This window comes from Myotis brandtii, unplaced genomic scaffold, assembly GCF_000412655.1.
Source record: "Myotis brandtii unplaced genomic scaffold, ASM41265v1 scaffold490, whole genome shotgun sequence".
Classification (NCBI taxonomy): Eukaryota; Metazoa; Chordata; class Mammalia; order Chiroptera; family Vespertilionidae; genus Myotis; species Myotis brandtii.
In genome coordinates, this window is record NW_005368708.1 from 444,377 (window position 1) to 464,382 (window position 20,006).

At 39.1% G+C, this 20,006-nt stretch overlaps 1 protein-coding gene across 2 annotated transcripts in view; it reads right to left on the reverse strand.

The window, feature by feature from the left end:
- NHS (Nance-Horan syndrome (congenital cataracts and dental anomalies)) overlaps positions 1–20,006 on the reverse strand; it is a 96,446-nt gene that overhangs the window by 27,279 nt on the left and 49,161 nt on the right. For both annotated transcript variants that reach the window (XM_014548029.1, XM_014548028.1), the window contains exons 2-3: positions 19,224–19,376; positions 13,696–13,829 (exon numbers count right to left, since the gene is read on the reverse strand). In XM_014548029.1, the coding sequence (XP_014403515.1) occupies positions 13,696–13,829; positions 19,224–19,376 (287 nt within the window). The remainder of the gene's footprint in view (positions 1–13,695; positions 13,830–19,223; positions 19,377–20,006) is intronic.

Below are 20,006 nucleotides of genomic sequence, written 5' to 3' on the forward strand. Positions count from 1 at the left end.
GAGAAATTTAGTGATAGGCAAAATTCACATCTAACAGTCATTCCACCACAAGTATGTTTAAAATTGCATCCTCATGTACTCCATTGTTGCTGAGAAGGCAGTTCCTACCAGTATTGGTAGTACTTGTTGATGACTATTCTCTAGACATATTCTGTCGTTGCCACTGCCTTCTTTCAACTTCAAAGGCACGTTGGTCTTTAGACATTTTCTGTCGATGACGCAGGTGTTTTTCGGCATCAGAGTGACATTTTTCCAATAGCTGGTCTTCCGATACATTCTGTCGCAGGTGCTGCCTTCTTTCAAGATCAGACGCACGTTGCTCTTCAGACATTTTCTGTTGATAATGCCGGCATCTTTCGGCTGCAGAGCTATGTTGTATCAACAGTTGTTCTTTAGACATAGTCCCACCTCTCTACTGTCATGTTCTGAGATGCAGGTGAACGAGAGTCTTGGCTGTCAGGCCGCTGAGAGCTGTCTGACCAATGGCTGATTCTGGCTGATTCTGTGGGTGGGGGACTTCCTCCTCCTTGCTGTCAGTTTCCACAGCTGTGATGAGGAAGCTGGGGTGACAGAGGGAGCCATGCCCTCCAAGCCACCCTCTCTCTCGCTCTGTATGTCCAGCGGCCTCCTGCTCTGCCAAGTCTTCCAAACCTCCCACTCTCTGACTGCTCTCCCACTCTGCTCTCCGCTGGTGAAGGTCCCAGGTCCCGGGAGCCTGTGGGCGTGGCTAGGTGTGGCTGGCCTCACCTCCCGGGGCCGGCATTGGTCCTGGGAGCCCATGGCTGCCGTTGCCTCCCGGGGCACTTGACACCTGCGTATGCAAATTAACTTGCCATCTTTGTCAGGTTAATTTGCATACTTCTGATTGACTGGTGGGTGTGGCTTGTGGGCATCATGGAGGGGCGGTCAATTTGTGTCTTTCTTTTTTATTAGTATAGATTATACATTAGTATCTATTTAAAACATGAAAATGCATAACTAATCAGACTGGGGAAAATGACCTTATTATTGACAAGTCTGCTTTTCCAAACCACACCTTTATTTCTCTTCCTTAACAGATATTGCTACCATAATGCCCTCAACTCTCCAGAGAAGTACTTTGCAAAAAAACCCCAAAACATATAAAATATGGTCATGGGGGATTTTAACACCCATTGACATCAATGGACAGATCTTCCAGACAGAAAACCAGCAAGGAAACAGCAGCCTTAAATGATACAGATCACATAGATTGAATTGATATCTTCAGAACATTTCACCTCAAAGCAGCAGAATACAGTAGGTCCTCAGATTACATTGGAGATCTGTTCCTACGGCGCGACGCAATGTATTGCAATTTTTGCTGTAAGTTGGAACCCACCTACAGAAGCACCTACGTCACTCACATGGAGCACATACACAGCAGTAATGAAGTGAAACAGTAAAAAAAAATTTAAAAGAAAGATAACAATTCCTGACCTTTACTTGTGGTAAATAAGTAATAAAAAACATAAAGCGCATATGTACATATGTCGAAATGATGGAATTTTTTTTATAAATAAATGGGAAATGGTGACGTAACCACGAAATGACGTATGTCGACTCCAATGTAACCTGAGGACTGTCTGTATACATTATTTTCAAGCGTATATGTAACATATTTGGGATAGACCACATGTTTGGACACAAAATGAGCCTCAATACATTTAAGAAGACTGAAATCACATCAAGCATCTTCTCTGAGCATAATAGTATGAAACTAGAAATTAATCACAAGAAAAAAACTCACAAAGACATGGACACTAAATAACATGTTACTAAACTATGAATGGCTTGACAATATTATCAAGGAAGAAATTAAAAAGATACCTTGAAACAAATGAAAATAAGAACATAACACCCCCCCCCAAAAAAAATATATGGGAAACAGCCAAAGCAGTCCTAAGAGGGAAATTCATAGCATTGTACACCTATCTCAAGAAACAAAGAAAAAATCTCAAATAAACAATCTGACATTACACTTAAAGGCACTAGAAAAAGAACAACAAAAAAAGCCCAAAGTGAGTAGGACAAAGGAAATAATAAAGCTAAGGGCAGAAATAAAATAGAGTCTAAAAAACAATGGAAAAGATTAATGAAACCAAGAGCCAAATAAACCAGACACAAAAGAGTAAGCTCTCTTTCATTTTATTTTTAAAAATATTTTTATTGATTTCAGAAAGGATGGGAGAGGGAGAGAGAGATAGAAATATCAATGATGACTGAGAATCATTGCTTGGCTTCTTCCTGCACACCCCACACTGGGGATCGAGCCCACAACCCAGGCATGTGCCTTTGACCAGAATCGAACCCCGGACCCTTCAGTCCACAGGATGATGCACTATACACTGAGCCAAACCAGCTAGGGCCATGCTCCTTCATTATAGAATCCTTCTATAATAGATGATAGATGTTTTGAGTATAAGATCAACCCCCTAGTGAGCAGACCTTGAAGGGCAATGGCATTGGTGCAGTTTTCATTCAAAGGGAGGCTTTCTGAAATACAGTACGTTAACTGCAAAGAATATTTCTTTCCTTTTGATCTCAGCTGGAATTGAACACAAATTATTAGGGTGATGGAATGCAAAATGATTTTATGTATTTTAAAGTCCGGGAACACTTTCTTTAATAGGCTTCTATTAATGAAGCAATTTAAATGTGCAAAGCATAACAAAATTGTATTTTGAGGCATGTGTGGAAAGTAGTTTCTGTATGAATGGAAAAGAGTGCTCCCAGGAGGCTAGGAGAACACTTCCTACTGCCACTCTCTTTATTCACAGGAATTGCTCTGGACTGTCAAGAAGAACACAAAACAAGGTCCACTGGACCATGATCACTGTGATGTTGATGCCAGTGAGTAGCTTATTCATCCCCTGTGGTCAGCTTTGCTAATTAGTAGGGTCACTACCAAGGGCCACTCAGTGTCAATCTTCAAAAGTTGCTAGCACCAAATAAAAGCCATAAGTGGGGAATTGGCAAGCCAGGCTTTGAAGTGCAGGGAAAGGAAGGAGACTTTGAACTGCTACAAACAGCACAAATACACTCACCCAAATTGCAGGAGCTGGCAGCATGAGTCCCAGAACAGCCCAGAGATTCAAAGAGAGTTCCTTCCTCACCCTCTATGCTTTGCCCTCAGGCAGGGGCTCCAAGGGTGTGTGGAAACTGAAGAGATGTTGCACATTTAGTCTCACTCTAAGTGACACTTTTCCTTCACAACTCAGGTCAGATATGGCAAAAGCCCAGTGGGGTCATACTTATCACAGCAAATTAAAAAAAAAAAAGATACCTTCTCACACACAAGCCATGCACATTCTGTTTTAACTTTTACCCTGTTTCCTTTTTTTTCCTGTTTTGAATCGACACTTTTTGAGTGTGGCTCTGTGAATGTTATCACATAGACTCACGTAATCCTACCACAATCAGGATTCAGAACATTGCCATTACCCCGAAAAAGGCCCCCACACTATCCCTTTATAGTCAAAGTCTCCTCCCATTCCTAGCCCCTGGCACCCACTAATCTTTTCTCCATCACTACGGTTTTGTCTTTTTGAAAGTATCATATAAATTGAATCATACCTTTTGAGACTGGCTTCTTCCATTCAGCATAATGCCTTTGAGATCCATCCAAGTTGTTGTGTGTATCAGTAATTCATTCCTTATTATTGTCAGTAGTATTCCATTGCATGCTTATACTTTGAACAATGAATTACTAGTAAATGTCTCAAGCATGCAGGAGAATGTCAACCTGAGAATATTCTGTAATAATGTGTACAGAGAAGTAATTTTATTGGCTGTTCCACAGCCAGGCTAATGTTTCAAAAAGAAAGAATTCCAAAACTAAAATCTGCAACAAAAATATTTCTTTATTTCTCAGAATACTTCATATAAACCAGACTCATTGGATAATGCTTTAGGTAGTTACTGTGCTGGCTATTAAGATGTCTGACAGCTCCAAATCTGTTCTTCCATATTCTACATTTTTATGCTGGGACTCTGCAAACATCATTTCTTCTTCACCAGCTACATTCTGTTAGGTTCTTCCCTGGGAGTGTCAGCTGTTTTCTGTAGTTACTATCTCTGTGTCACCTCAGTTTTCCATTTATCATGTCAATGTTATAATACCTCCCTTTAGAATTATTTCTGTTAAAATAACTGGTGTGGTTTCTATTTTCCTGACTGGACCCTGATTGATAAAATACGTGCTACCAGGCTTTCACCCCTGGTTTGCTTGTATTAGAGGCATCTAAAGTACTTGTTCCTTCTGGTTTCTTTGTCCAATGAGGAAAGTATGAAGCAGTATGATGTTCTGTGAGGTGTCAAGACAATAATGATCTCTGCAGCTTATGGCAGAGAGCAGGGGTGCTGACATAGTCTCAAAAGCAAAGTGTTTCTGGTGACCCTTGAAAATGGTTATAGAGGGGAAAAGTATTTGCTGGGCTCAATAGCTGTATCATTGCACATGCTAGGTGCTGTGCTGATTTGCTCCAAAAAATGCCACATTGAAACAGCAACTACAATGAAGGTCACAAGCTATTTGCAGCCAGTCTCCAAGATCCATCTACCTTCTGCAAAGACCAGACAGGTAAGTTAAATGGAGAGTGTGACAAGCATCACCATTCCTACAATCTTATGTTTGAAACGAATGTCAGGTTCTTCTCTCCCTACTCTACTAAGAAAAAGCCTCTAGAAATTTAGGAAATTAACCCTATACATTCATGGCTGGTATTTTCATAAAGCAAGGCTCTTTCTGATCATGTTACTTCTGTGCCCTTCAATAATTTCCTATGCCCATGGAATAAATTCAAACTTTTTAGTCTGGCATTCAAAATCCTTCAAGATCTGGTCTGTTGAAGTATTGCAGCCGAAACAAAGTATCTGAATCCATGTATAAGCACTGTACTTTCTCCTGCCTCTGTGTGCTTGCTCTCATAGTTTCCTCAGCCTTTAATGCTCTTCTTCCCAGCATTCACATCAAAATTCTACTCCATCCTTCAAGGCCTTTCCAATGCTACCTTTACCATGAAGTTTGATCCTAAAATCCAACCCCATTCTAACACCTCACACCAGTTACACCTTATAGTCAGTACCATATAATTTCCTTACCTGACAGAGATTATGTCTCACTCACTTTTGTATTCCTTTAGTACTTATTGATAGTAGCTGCTCAGTTGTTGTTGTTGTTTTTCAAAATAAAGGAATAAATAAGAGGCCACAATGGGATAGAGGGCATTCCAAATGGAGATACTGTTTTGAGAGTGCAGGATATTTTCTAGATGAGTACATATAGTTTGGTTTGACTGAGGTCTAAGGTCTGTGCAAAGGATTTGTGGGAAATCCATCCGGAAAGATAAGTTAGGACCAGATTGTACAGAGGCAAGAGAGTAGGACTAAGTATTTGAACATTTCTTTAGACAGAATGAAGCAATTGAAGGCTTAGGATTACAGAAGAATTTGTATGTCAAAGGTTCTCCTACCAAGGTTAGAATTTTGTTAACTGGTTTAAGGGAGCAAATTAGATGTGACAAAAGGAAACACCTAAGCTTAAGCAAGAGAGACTGGATGGACAAAACCATTTTAAGACAGGTCGTAAATCAACAGAATACTTCTGAGAGAGCTTGAAAAACTATGAAGATAGTTTATAAAAGCAAAACAAGACCTGTCTAGGACACTGTGGTGTGTATAATTCTTTTATAGTAAAGGAAAGGCTCCGTCAGTGTTTCTCAGTCCAAGTTCTTATAAACCAATAGAATATCAAACATTTCTAAATGTGGACCCATGGAGAAAGGGGAAGGGAGGGGCTGAGTAAGACTAAGATAGAGCTGGTGATGGGAGAGTGAGGCAGTGAGAAGGTCTTTATCCTAGGGCAGGTCAAATACTATCGAAATACCCTTTCTGCCAGCTCTTGTCTTTAATCTTTTTCCTGACTCAGAAGTCCATTCTCACTCTTCTGATTCTTCTGTAAACTAGTTCAGTTTTTCTAAGAAGCTGCTTTCTCTTAAGATCATTTTTTTCTTCTAAATATAAAGTGGACGAGTAAACATAGTCACTGTTTATAATTCTGGAATATGACCAGGAAGGTCTGGGTCTTAGTTTGAGTGATTTCCTCCATTGACTTACCAAGAAGGTTGTTGGAATGTCCCTTGTCCTCAAAATGTACCTCCTTGGTAAGAAGAAAAGTATGATTTGACAGACTTTTCTTTTAAAATCCATGGATGCCACAGTGGTATGTTAGAAAACCATTATCAGGATATAAAATAACAAGGAATCCCTAATATTCTTTCCCAGCTACTTTTATCAAGTCAGACAAGGAATATAATTGTGGACACAATACATTGTAATGAGTTAACTGTCAATCCTGATGATAAGGATTTAGGCCTCAGTGTTCCTCTGGAACCTGATCAACTACTGGCATAGGGCTCCATCTTATGTAAAACATCTTCCTCCAATACAACTAGACATTCTACCCCTCAATCACTTATAAGGCTGGGAGAGGGACACTTGGTGAGACTGCTGGAGTCTCTTAACACATATGAGGAAAGATAACATTGTGCCTATACATCTAGACATCAACATCTAAGCAGGGACTTCAATTTCAAGGGCCCTTATGGATGTGACTGCAGGCTGAATGCAGCAATAGATGTTTCAGCTCAAGTGCCAACTCCAATCCAGCTGTGTGGACTATATGGGAAAGAGTGCTGTAATCTATTGGAAATGCCTGCCTTAGGCTTGCACAGGGGAATAGCAGGTGAATGTCCCAAGTATTTGCAGATTCGGGCCTGGACCAGGAACCTGATTGATGAAAACAGATGAGCTAAATATTACATTCAGGAGGGGATGAAGGTGAACTGCTATGACAAACTGACTCCACACTCTGAAATGGGAATCTATGCCATGATGATGTACTAGGTCTTCTAATCATCTTATATTCTCTGTGGTCTTCTAAATTTTTCTATTTAAAGTAAAGAAATGATCAACTAAGCATCTCCTACTACTAGTAATGTTAACTTTGATGGTGTCTGCCAAGTTTTTGCAGCAGCTTCCAAGTTACTATTTTCTCTCGTTAATCAACAAGTTATGTTGTGGGGAGAAATTTCGAGACTTAGGCAAATATCCTGTTTCTTAAAGTAATTTCACCAAACTAATTTTAGCATTCATTGATGATTACTGCCTGCAAAAATTGTTACTGTCATATTTGAGTAATGGTGATTTTTAAAATTTCCATCAATACTTATACATTTATTAATTAGAATTTTTCTGTAAGGAAGAACTACTCCATCCGCATGTATTTATTTACATATCCCAATTTACTTAATATCAGTATACATTCACAGGTATTTATTTTATTTTCTGTGTTATAATCTATTACTATCATTATTTTATTGCACAAAGTGTCCCAGGTTTGGCCATTGGGATCCCTCCATGTTGGCTCTTATGTCCTTTTGACATACCCCTATTATTTTCTGAGAACTTGCTGCTTTCTGGCATCTCAAGAGAGTCTAGGATTATCTTATATTCTCCTTTTCACCATATAAACAATTTCTCCAAGGAAGCTGGTTTCTTTTATTAGAGAATAGTATTCAGAAACAAGATCTGGGCACTAGATGTCTTCAGTGTTACCAGAGTGTCACCATCAGAATGGCTGCTCAGATAATATGCTTGGGGAATTTATCATGGCTGTTTGAACAAGAAAGCTAGGCACCTTAAAAGCCTCCTACATATCCACCTCTGCAACATGGTTTATGCCTCAGTGTTGCATGTCCTTGGATGTTTTTTACTTCACATGTCCAAGGAGAAAGATTAGAGTTATGAAAGTACTTAACTTATCCTTCCCAAGAAATTTAAAGATTGTGGCCCTAGCTGGTTTGGCTCAATGGATAGAGCGTCAGCATGTGGACTGAAGGGTCCTGGGTTCGATTCCGGTCAAGGGCACATGCCCAGGTTGTAGGCTCGATCCCCAGTAGGGGGCATGCAGGAGGCAGCCAATCAATGATTCTCTCATCATTGATGTTTCTATCTCTCCCTCCCTCTCCCTTCCTCTCTGAAATAAATAAAAATATATCTTTAAAAAAAGAAAAAAGAATGTGTTCAGTATCCTGCAAGTTTTGACAAATGATTATGCTGGAAGCCATGGTCAGCTCCCAATAGAGGTCCAAAGCATTAGCTATCTGGTTACATTGGCTTCCTACTTTCCTGTGTAGACCACTGCTAATCTCTTAGAAACACAGGATCTAGAGGTGTTCGCACAACCTGAGGTGGCATTACAGACCTTTCAGTGAGCCAGAGCAGCTTTTTATTCTTTTTTTTTTTTTTTTTTTTTTTTTTTTTTTTTTACCAAAGTCAGCTTAATTTAGACCTCACTGAATCTGGCTGTTGCCATTCTAATGTCTGTCTAAATCTATTCATTCATATATCTGCCTGTGACTGACATTCTCTGACTCATTCCTTGCTTGCTGACTTACTTGCTTGGGAAGAAAAGATGTGTGCACACTTCTTCAGGGAGGGAATGGCTACAGAACACCACTGCAAAGGAAAGGAAAGGAGTGGGGAACACAAAAGTACCCAGGTGGGATGCTTCAAGTATAAATGAATGAGGAATTCTGTATGAAGTATTATTCTGGCTTTGTGATCAAGTGATGTAATATAGAAATTGTATAAAAGGGAAATTATTTGATACTTATCTATTTGGATTACTCAGAGGCTCTTTGACTTGAATATTTAAAGTTCCTAAGTTATGGCTGTTTCCTCTTTTGGAGTTATGGCTTGCTGTTTTAGTTAAAATTATATTCATCAACCCATCAATAAATATATGTGTGAAAACACACAAAAAATATTCTTTCCTAAGTTACTTAGGTTAGCTATTTTCTTCCCTACCGCATTCATTGTTGTAATTATAAAGGCTTTAAAAATATTTTAATGTCTGGAGTTCTACTTGCCCTTTGTGGGTTTACTTTTTCAGTGTTTTCCTGGCTATTCTATGTTTCTCCATAAAACCTTTGTATCAGTGGGTCTAACTGAATTTTAAAAAAAGCTTTTTGGTAAATTTATGGGGATTGTGTTAAATTTATAAATTAACTTAGAGATAACTGACTTGCTTATAATGCTGAATCATTCTATCCAAGAACAGAAGACATCCTTCCATTTGAGAAAATATAATTTTGTGTCTTTTTTTAAGAATGCTTTAAAGTTTTTTTTTTCCAGATAGGTTTTGTACATTTTTGGTAAATTAATTCCTAAGTATTTAATCTTCTTTGTTATTGCTGTAAATGGAGTTTTCCCTACCACTAGATCTTCTAGTTGTCTATCATTTGTGTATATGAAGGGTACTGCTTTTTGTGTGTTTATATCCTACTAACTTGCTGAATTCTTTTGTTTGCATCAGCTTTATCATTGATTCTCTAGGATTTTTCTGGTATAGTATCATATCATCTGCAACTAGATATAGGTTTACTTCTTCTTTACCAATTCTTATATAATTGATTTATTTTGTCTAGTTGCATTGATTAACATAATGCTAATTAGCAGCAGAGATAGTGAGCATCCTTGCCTTGTTCCAGATTTTAGTGAAAATGCCTGTTTCCCCTTAAGTAAGAAATGGGGACGTTCTATTTCATTTTTCTTTTTAAAATTAAATCTATATTGTTGAAAGAATCACATATGTACCCTTTTTTCCCCCATGAACCCCTTCTGGCCTGCCCCCGCCCCTCACCCCAGGCCTTTACCACCCTATTGTCTGTCCACGGTTTATGCATTATGCATACAAGTTTTTTGGTTTATCTCTTCCCATCCATCCACCCTCCCCCACTCTGAGATTCCACAGTCTGTTCTGTGCTTCTATGTCTCTAGACCTATTTTGTTCATTAGATTCCACATATGAATGAGATCATGTGACACTTGTCTTTCTCTGACTGGCTTATTTCGCTTAGCATAATACTCTCCAGGTCTCTCCATTCTGTCTAAAAGGATAAGATATCCTTCTTTTTTTACTGCTGCATAGTATTCCATGGTATAAATGTACCATGCTTTTTTAATGCTCTGAAATAATTTATAGAGCATTGGGATTATCTGAACTTTGAAGGCTTAGAACAATTCCCTCTGGGAAACCATTTGAGCCTAAAATCACCTCCTTTGCCATCCATGATGAGGGGGACGACAAGATGCGCTTTAATTAGAAGACACCCCTTGAATTTTCAACTGACAGAGGGTTTTAAGCTAAATTGGATGGTCAGTTTCCTGTGAGTTCCTCTTGGAGAACTGTTGATAGAAATCAAATGTCAAGAAACTAAGTTTCCCCTCTTTCCACTTATAGAAGCTATGAGGCTACTTTGGAGCCATCACCAAATGTCACTAGACAAATGACACCTTGTCCCTTGAAAAATTTAAATAACCCAAGGCACCCTTATGATTTTACTATAGTGCCCTGGAGTACCTCATCACACAGTTTGGGAACCATGGTATATGGTGTATAGCCTTTCAACCTTTTTCCCTCTGCATATGTGTATACATACTCACATATATACTCATAGATATTTTTTGAGGTCATACTATACACCGTTTAAAAATCCCTGATGATAAAACATATTCTATGTCATTATATTCTTCTATAATACATTTTTATATTGTATATTTACTTATGCATATAACAGAATTCATTAAAGTAAATCTCTACTGGTGAACTTTTAGGATATTTGTAATTGTTTTCCCTATTGTAGACAGTATTTTGGTGAACACCCTAGTGATTAAATGTTTGCATCACTCTTGTTATTGCCTTGGGATAAATTCCTACACATAGACTTGCTGGATCAAAAGATATGAATCTATAATAGTGTTGATAAGTATTGGGAAATTGCCCTGTAGAAAAGATGTGACAACATTTACTTCCTCCAATCTTATACATGAGTATACATTATAGGCTTTTTAATTTTATGGTAAGAATTTTATTGTGATTATGAATATAGATTCAGATATTCATGTATTTTAGGCACTGTGCTGATACTTTCACACCCACACACACACACAATTTAAACATACTTACATAACATTGTATTAAGCCTTCTTAACAACTTTGTAAAATTGAAGCTATTATCCCCATTTTTCAGATAAAGAAACTGGGACTCAGAAAGATATAATAAAATCTTCCAAATCACATAACCAAAAAGTTGTAGAGCTAGGATTTAAACCTAGTTAGACCTATAATATTATCACTATATCAGTGATACATCAGAGACTTGATTGGCTAATAAAAATAACAATGATTATGTCTACTACATATTGAGTGCTTATTATGTATCAGGTACTGTTGACATGTATAAACACATTCTTGTTCCAAACTTATGAGGTATTATCTACATTATCCCCGAGTCACTGAAATGATTCACTTGTCCAGGGTCACACAGCTAGTAAATGGTAGAGTTGGTATTCAAGTCCAGGCAGTTTGGCTTCACAGTCCATGCCATTAATGACCAAAGTACAGTATCACAGTTTACAGAGCTGTGGAATATTGTATATCATAATCTCATTATGAATGCTTTTTTAAAGGAGGAAAAAATGGCTAACCTAAAGTCTTATAGTTGAAAGGAGAGTTGCTGTCTAAGAAAAGGTTTATCAAGCAATTTGCTATCTAAGAAAATGTGTATCTAGAAACTTGGCTGCAAATTTCTTGTCCTTATACCTGCAGCTTTTTCTATTACAGTAAAATACAGTCCTGTAAGCCAATTGCATAGAACCATGTTCTATTCTGAGTCAGCTCCAAGTCTGAGGGATATAACATGAATGGAAAATCTTCCCATGATCCTGGTGACCCAAACTCAATTGAACAAATGAAACACTTTAAATTTCCCCAACTTACTTAAATACTAAGTATTATAATTTGAGATGGGTAAATTTTCTGGAATTTACATAAGTATGATCTACACTCTTATTGATGTTTGTTGGGTAAATACCCTCATTGCTGTTCATTATTTTAAGCCTTTTCCTATAGTCTTACTTTGGTATTTAGACATTATTAAAAATTATGCAGAATATGACTAAGGGTAATATTTTTAGGTCATTTCTATAAATGCTCAACATTCCTCTCTCCCCTCCCCCGAGAAAACCAACTTAATGAGCCACAAGACATATATAACGAATGGGGAAAATATTTTTAGCATTTTATGCAGAAAATGCCTCATTAAAAGCAAATACTTCAGCAAGCAGAGCTGAGCTTAATATGAGCTTTTGTTGAGCAGGGGCTTTTATGACAAATCACTAGCATGTGTAACTGCTCTATAAAAAGACCTAGAAAACTCTAAGAGGCGCTTACCTTCTTTTCTTACTCCTGGGCGGCATTGCAGCAATGTAGTGAGGGTGACATGACACTCAGTAGACATTCAATGAGTCTGAAGGACATGAAGCTTACTGTCCAGCCACAAGTAGGAAATATGTCTATGTATTGTCCAATATCACTCACTGTTTTATCTGGATACGTCATATCATGCAGACTCATTCAGATGAAGTCTGTTTATCTGGATGTTTGGCATCATCTGACCCAAATAATTTGCATCTATTTTGCATATTGTAAAAGCCATAAGGATGCAGGGTTTATAGTCATACACATAAATTTAATTCAAATAAAAATCTCACCGTGTAACCACACTCTTGTAACTTCTTTAGACTCAGGGCCTCAAACTAAAATGACAAGAGAGCAGGGGTCCAGCAATTCGGGCAGGCAGTATGGGCTGATTTGGTCACAAAAACCATAGCCCCTCATGACAATGATGCCCTACTCAGAGGCACAAAGCTGTCCCCACTGAGGCCCCAGAAGGCACATCTGGGCCGATGGTTTGTGCAGTGGTTGCTAGTAGTCTGCAGGGGAATGCAGATGTTCTGAGCTGTGCTCAGCTTCATCATCTGTGATCTATTCTTGGGGGTTGGTCTAAGCTACAGCCACAGCCACCTGGGCAAGGCTGAAATCACCTTTGGTGATGACATCACTCTGGTAATTGGCTACCCTGAAGAACTAGCCTCCTTTATAGAATGGGGAAGCATGAAATGATGAAATGAACTGTGCACAAATGGAAAGTTAACACATCATTTAAGTTCTCTCCCAGCTCATCCCATTGAATCAGCCAAACTCTCACTTGACTAGGAATAATAGTGGTGGTTGTAGTAGTTTACGTTTATTGAGGTCTTATTCCGTGCCAGTCACTGTGCTAAGTTATTTTCATGCCTTGTCTCATTTAACCCGCAAACACTATAATCTAGGTACACTTAATATCCTCATGTTACAGACAAGGGAACTGAAGGAAAAGAAGGTAAGTAACCTGCCCTAAATCTTTCAGTTTGTGTGCAGAAGAAGAATTTGAAGTAAAATTTACCTCTGATTTTTAGATTCCTTAATTGTTACTGCTTTACTGCATTATACAACCAGGAACTGAAAAAAATATATATCTGTATCCCCACTCTAGCAAAAAAAAAAAAGAGAGAGAGAGAGAGAGAGAGAGAGAAAGAAAGAAAAAAAAAAGGAAAAAAAGGCATTTTTTTCAGGAATGAAAGGGGGAAAATTAAGTTGTTTCCAAATGCACATGATTCACTCTCTCAGGCAGCCCAGTCTCCTTTGCTAGGAGGGAAACTAATTCCTAAAACCTACTCCTGCTTTCTGATGAGCAAGGACAGGGCTGCCAGCTGGCCACAAAAGCTCACCGTTAAGAAGTGACGTTCCTTAACTTCGCGCCTCCTCTGGCTGTGAGCTGGGGGGTACGCTGGCAATGGAGGAGCAGTTACAGAAAGGGGCACAGCAGTTCTCTGCTCCCGGCGATCATTCCGGCTCCGATGTTCTAGGGGCAGAAAAAGCAGTAATGCATAAACATACTTGGCATTTTCAATGTCTCTTGTCTTGATGGGAGGCTGAGCAAAGGGCTGGAGAAAGGTGAGTTGCTAAGTTAGTTCATTTGTATATCAAATAAGATTTTCAGAATGGTTCTGAACTAAACTTTCACTTCATATTAATATGAAGTTATACACTTACATTTCAATGGGTCCATCTCATAATGTTCATACAAGATGGTTCAATCTTGAGTTTGGAAAAAGCAGCATATTTCTAAATGTGCCTCATTTCAAAACAACAGGAGCAAAAAATATCCAGAACAATGGTGGAAGATGTGGTGGCACAGACATGCCAGAGATACCCAGGGAGTGCCAGGGATAAATGCTCACAGCCATCTCGAAGGTGCTGGACCAGCTCATATAGGCTCAGGGGTGCTGAGTGCTGTATGTTCAGGAATTCTACAAGCTAGTTTTTAAACTGTTGGTAGCTTGAAATAGGCCATAGTGTGAGAATTTATATCACAGGTGTTGGTGAGAACTATATATCAGGGGTTTTGTTTTTTTGTTTAAGTTATTACTTTTGTTTGTTTGTTTAGAGAGCCTGTGACCAGCACACAATTTCAGTCATCTGAGCCCTGTCACCCATAACACTCAGAGGGCTTTGAAACTCTGGGCTCCTAGGGAAAGTAAAGAATTCTCAATGACAACAGTTGTCTGATTTAGGAGTAAAGCTACCACTGGGAAAAGCCAAGAAATTTTCATATGTGGGATGAAATGGTGCTGACTTCATAGCAAGAATCACTGAGACACTAAGAGAACCATTTAGCTTGCTGGGTGTTTAAATAAGCCCCGAGGCATGCCCAGCCTAACACACTGGCCACACCAAACGCCATTCCACCTGCCAAAAACTAGCCTATACTCATGCCTAGGACCTGAAATCTCATGACTACATCATGACAAAGGTACATATTGGTACAGCATATTTCTTAATCATCTCTTCTATTATTTAAAATCACCATTACTCAGAACATCAATAATTATAACTATGATGCCCAATATTTACTGAGCAATTGCCCTATGCCAAAGACACTTTGTTAAAGCTCTTATATGCATCTCAAAGTAGGTGCTGACACCACACCTCTTCTGCAGATGCCTAAACAGGCTCAGGGAGGCTAGGCCAAGCTATCAGTGGTACACACTTGGCCCAAGGACCCTGCTCTTTACCGCTACTTAATCTATAGGCACTGTAAGGCCCTAACATACTTTCTCACTCATCAGAGCAAGACTGCTTAGGTTTTATAATATTGAATTATAATTATATTTTATCACATTCTAATTCTTTGAATATTGATAATAGAATATAGACTATCTGACAGCTCATAAGACACTATTTGTTTTTTTTACCCATGTTAGGAAACAGAACTAACTATGCTGATCCTCTCAGGTGACATCAGAAGTAAGCCCTTTCTCCAAAGGCCTGATAACTCTATCACTGTATTAATAAAAATCAAGATATCACTACATGCCTGCCTTTATCACTAGTGGGAAGGCAGAGACTACATTTTATTTAGGTTGAGATGTAGTGTGGTCTAAATAAATGTTTGTTGAGAGACTGAAAGAAGAATGAATTAGTGCTTTGGTCAAAGTCTAGTCTTTTAATATTAGAATGTACTCCATACCCCTATCTTTTTCACTAATTGGTAGGACCTTCTCTAGGTCCTGTTGCCTGTTTCCACTGGCTTCGTTAATGCCAGCCCCATTTCCTCTTCACTGTAGTCAGTGTGCTACACTCTAAATTTACCCGTGCACTCTTGAGCTTTCATATTTCTTTCTATGTCTGATTTGGCTATCTGTGGGTCTCTCTGCCTAAACTACTGACTTTGTTTGTGGCAGGAAAACATGGTAGTATTCCTCATCTTCCTTTTCTTGGGATTCTTTAGTCAAATGTTGACTCCAATTAGCAAACAGAAAAACTCTTCATCACCATGTAGGTAGTCTTAGCTAAACTGCCTTCACAGCCAATGTTTATCAGGAAACAGAACTAACTACATTTTTTAGATAAATGTCTTCTTTGTTACAGCGCCTACCTCCAGTACCACCCTCATTTTTCTCTACAAGCAAACAGTGGGCTTTTTACTAAATGAGCAGTGCAAGGAAAAGCTTTGGCAGTCTTAAATTCATAATGAAGAATAGAATACAGGTGTCAATGGTTAGGAAAGGTGGAAGGAAGGGAGGAGTCCGGAGGGAGACATTGACTCAATTTCCCATTCAATTGCTTCCCTCCTACACTTTCTTAAATAGATCTCTTTCATTCACCCTAGGCAGGGAGCAAGCAGGCTAGATTAATGGCTCCCTGATAATGCTCTTCTCTGGCGGTGGGGTGGGGAGAACATTTGTCTACTAGAGCCTGACACTACAGTCAAGCCTTGGTTCTTATTACTGTAGGTAAATGGAACTTAAACCTTAGCCCTGCAACTTGAAAGGAAAGGAAATATAAAATATAAATATCTCTTTTTAGCCATCTAGTAATCTCTCCCTATCTTACAAACATAAACAATGGCATTACTCAAAGCCATTATAGTCTCTGAGTATAAAGAATTGCTAAGAAATGGAAGAAAAAGAAGAATCAGATTCTAAATAACTTGAAATACATTAAGGTGCTACTTCTTCTGGGGAGCCTTCCCTGAAGCTCCATGACATAATTATTGCCTTTTCTCTGAGCCTCATATCACAATGTTGAAATTACCTGGTTACTTATCTTCCTAATTAGATCAGGAATTCCTTGTGGGCAGGGACAATAACATTATTGCTGTCTGAATCCCAGGTTTATCACAATGTCTGACCCTCAATAGACATTGTTGAGTGGTTTGCTATTGAACAGATCTTGAATGCAGCCAATTTCTAGGTCCTGATCTCAATACTCCAGCTCCCTCCTTATAGCTTCAGTATCCTCTCCCCCCTGATGGAAGCCAGGATATTCCAGCTGTCCAAATAGAAAATCTACAGGGAAACTCACTGCAGCATTTGCTGAGCAAGGCCATTGTCTGATAGGTCAGAATTAGTCATGGCCACCAGATGGCAGAAGTACTATTCTGTTGATGGCACTGCTAAGCCGCTGTGTTTCTTGGACAAGGTTAAAAAAAAAAGTCACTTTCTAATTTTAATTCTACACTGCATGTTTTTAATTCTATGATGCCTATAATTTCTGTTTATGGCTCTCTGCAGTGCTATTAAAACCACCACACCCAAGATTTGCTATTGAGACAACCACAAAGCCAGCCAGTCTGTGGAGGCAAGATGCAGCTCCAGGGTCTTCCTTCCAAACCCCACGAGCCCCCACATCCCTCTCTCAGTCCCTAGGAGGAAGTTCACAGAAAACTGATATTGGCACTTGCTGTTTCTCAGTTATGCCATTAAGCCCAAACCTGACAACACAGTGAAATATGATAGCTATGAACAGCTTAAAGTTATTTGGTTGAATCTGGAAAAATTGAATCAAGACTGATTTATGAATAATAATAATAAAAGGATAAAAATAATTATGGTTAAAGGGCTAATGTTACTCGAGCTCTCTAATGATGGGATCAAAGAAAGTATTTAGTGAGAATGATCACATTTCCCTGTCATCATTCTGTGCTCTCAATGCTCAACCAGTTTTCTGCAGAATTTCATTCAGTTGCACATTCATTGAGGACCTATTATATGTCACATTCATGTTAAATGCTTGGAATAAAAAAAATTTAATAAGATATCCTTGCCCTTGAGTTGCCCATGGATTAATGGTGGAAGATAGGCCTATAGGTTTTTAGCTATAATATAAGCTTATAAGTGACATGATGGGAAGATGCACAGGATATTATGGGAAGGGTGTCTAATCCAACCTGCAAAGGAATGGCAAGAGTTTTAGGGAAGATTTCCAGAAGGTGGCTTGCACTAAAAATTTGGTAAAGAAGGCCTTTTAAGCCATGTATAATATCAAAGGAATAATAAAAATGCCAGAGATACTTCTTTCTAGAGGATACTGATCATCATTCTTCATTGTAAGCATCACAGTGTCTACTACTAATAACCAAGGGGAATTTTGAGAAACAATTGTGTTAGGGATATCAGTAGGTTAGCTCTTTTATTAAAGGGGAAAATGATTAGGAATTGGAGAAAAGGGAGAAGTCATACATATGTGGAAAAAATAAGCTGAAACCAACATTTGTCAATTTATTTCCCCATTTTGATAGTGACTTTAAAATATTTTATTTGAATATTAATACTTTTGCAAGATACAGTTTTTTAAAGGAGCATTAAGAATTTGGAACAAAGACATTGAATGTACAGGCACTATCTTCTCCATAGCACAAATCTAAAGGCCAAAAAAGCTGACATGCGAACTTCTGATACCCAAGTTAGGAGTCTCTAAGAGAATGATACCAGATTGTAATCTCCTTGTCCTAATTAGAATGATTTTAAGACATTGAAAAGTAACCAGTGTAAGAAAGGGCTGTATCTTTTACCTTGATTGCTATGTGCCTAACTCCAGCTTTCTCAGGACTGTGAGAGAAACCAAAATAGAAATATTTAGTTATTTACCTAGAACACGGTGTATAGTGAAGAGGGAAAGAGCTCTGGCTGGAGGTCTGGAGGCCCAGGTCTGGGTCCTGGCACTGTACCTAACCTGCTATATGTGACCCTGAGCAAGTTTCCTGACATCTCTAGGCCTCCACGTGCTCCACTATAGAATGGAGCAGATCACTGATTCTCAACAGGAGCAGAAGAGCTCTATGGGAAAGGTCTGGTTGTTTGATGACTGGACAGGAGCCAAGGAGGACAGTCCTGAACAATGAAACAGTGCCCCAAGTCCCACAAATATCCCGCCAGAACTTCTTGTAAAGGGAAACTCTAGAACCTATTTCTGAATCAAACCTAAATCCCTTTTAGTTATAATCCAAGGGTGTGTGTGGTTTTTTGGATCATGTTTCATGTACTCTGAATGCACCAGTGTTTATGGTGTGTCCTCTTACCCCTCAACCCCTTCATTCCCCGATAATTTTTTTTTCAGAATGACTTGTGATTGTTTTTAATTCAAACCTACTTTGATAGGTGCAAACCCTGCTTCATTATGTGTTCTAGTGTAGTCATGCCCAGGCATTTGCATGTTGCAAGTATTACTATCACAATAAATGTTTTCCTTTTAAATTCTGTTTATTATCATATTTAGACCATAATGCTACTTTTAATTATGTGTATAGGTAGTTTATATTATCTATGACTTCATTTCAGGTTAGAGAAGGGAGTGTTTCAAAATACTTGCTATAACAAAAGGAAGTGTTGCAAGTAATGGGAGAGAGAACAACTGAATGGGACATTCTCTGAGTTCTCTCCTTGAAAAGCCCTCCAAGCCTGGGATTAATTACCTCTGCGCAGGGCTTGCAGGCTCTGCCGGGCATGGCGGTGCAGTTCCTCCACACAGGGTGGCCTCGTGGCCGGGAGGAAGATGTTTCTCTGCTGGTGCCACGGTGCACGGTAGTACACGCTCAGCTTACTCTCAATGTCCAGATTGGAGACGGCTGCAAGACAAAAAGGGAAAGGGGGCATTATACATCAGTAGCTTTAAACTGTGCATTTGGCAGACACTGGGGTGGGAAGGGGGCAGGGGCGGAGTCCAGGTAGAGTGGAAGTCCCGATTGCTGCATTCACATTGGGAACTCACTCAAGACTGGAGAAAGGTTTGAAGTTTACAATACAGAGAGGAACAACCTTTGCCCCCATCCAAGGGATGGGAAACTCCAGAACACCAACCAGCTAACTTCCTATCCACACCTTCACTTTGTACTGTGATCAACGGGGACAAGCCAGTGGCCAGCCATGCTTAGGGGTGAGGGGTGGGTCCTGCCTTCCAAAAAAGCAGAGAAAAGCCTCAGGGATGAGTCCAAAAGTTGCCCCATCTCCAGTCTTCTGGCTGCAGGGCCACAGAACTATATACACTGAGTGGACAGATTATTATGACCACCTGACATTTGTAGGCAAATAAGCTATAATTTCACACTGAAGTTGCTAGAGGGCCAGACCATTATAAACGTCTGAATAGCACAACATACCTAAGTATCGTTGCTGATCAAGTTCATCCTATCATGTTGATGGCGTATCCCAATGGAGATGGCTTCTTCCAACAAGACAATGCGCCATGCCACGGTGCT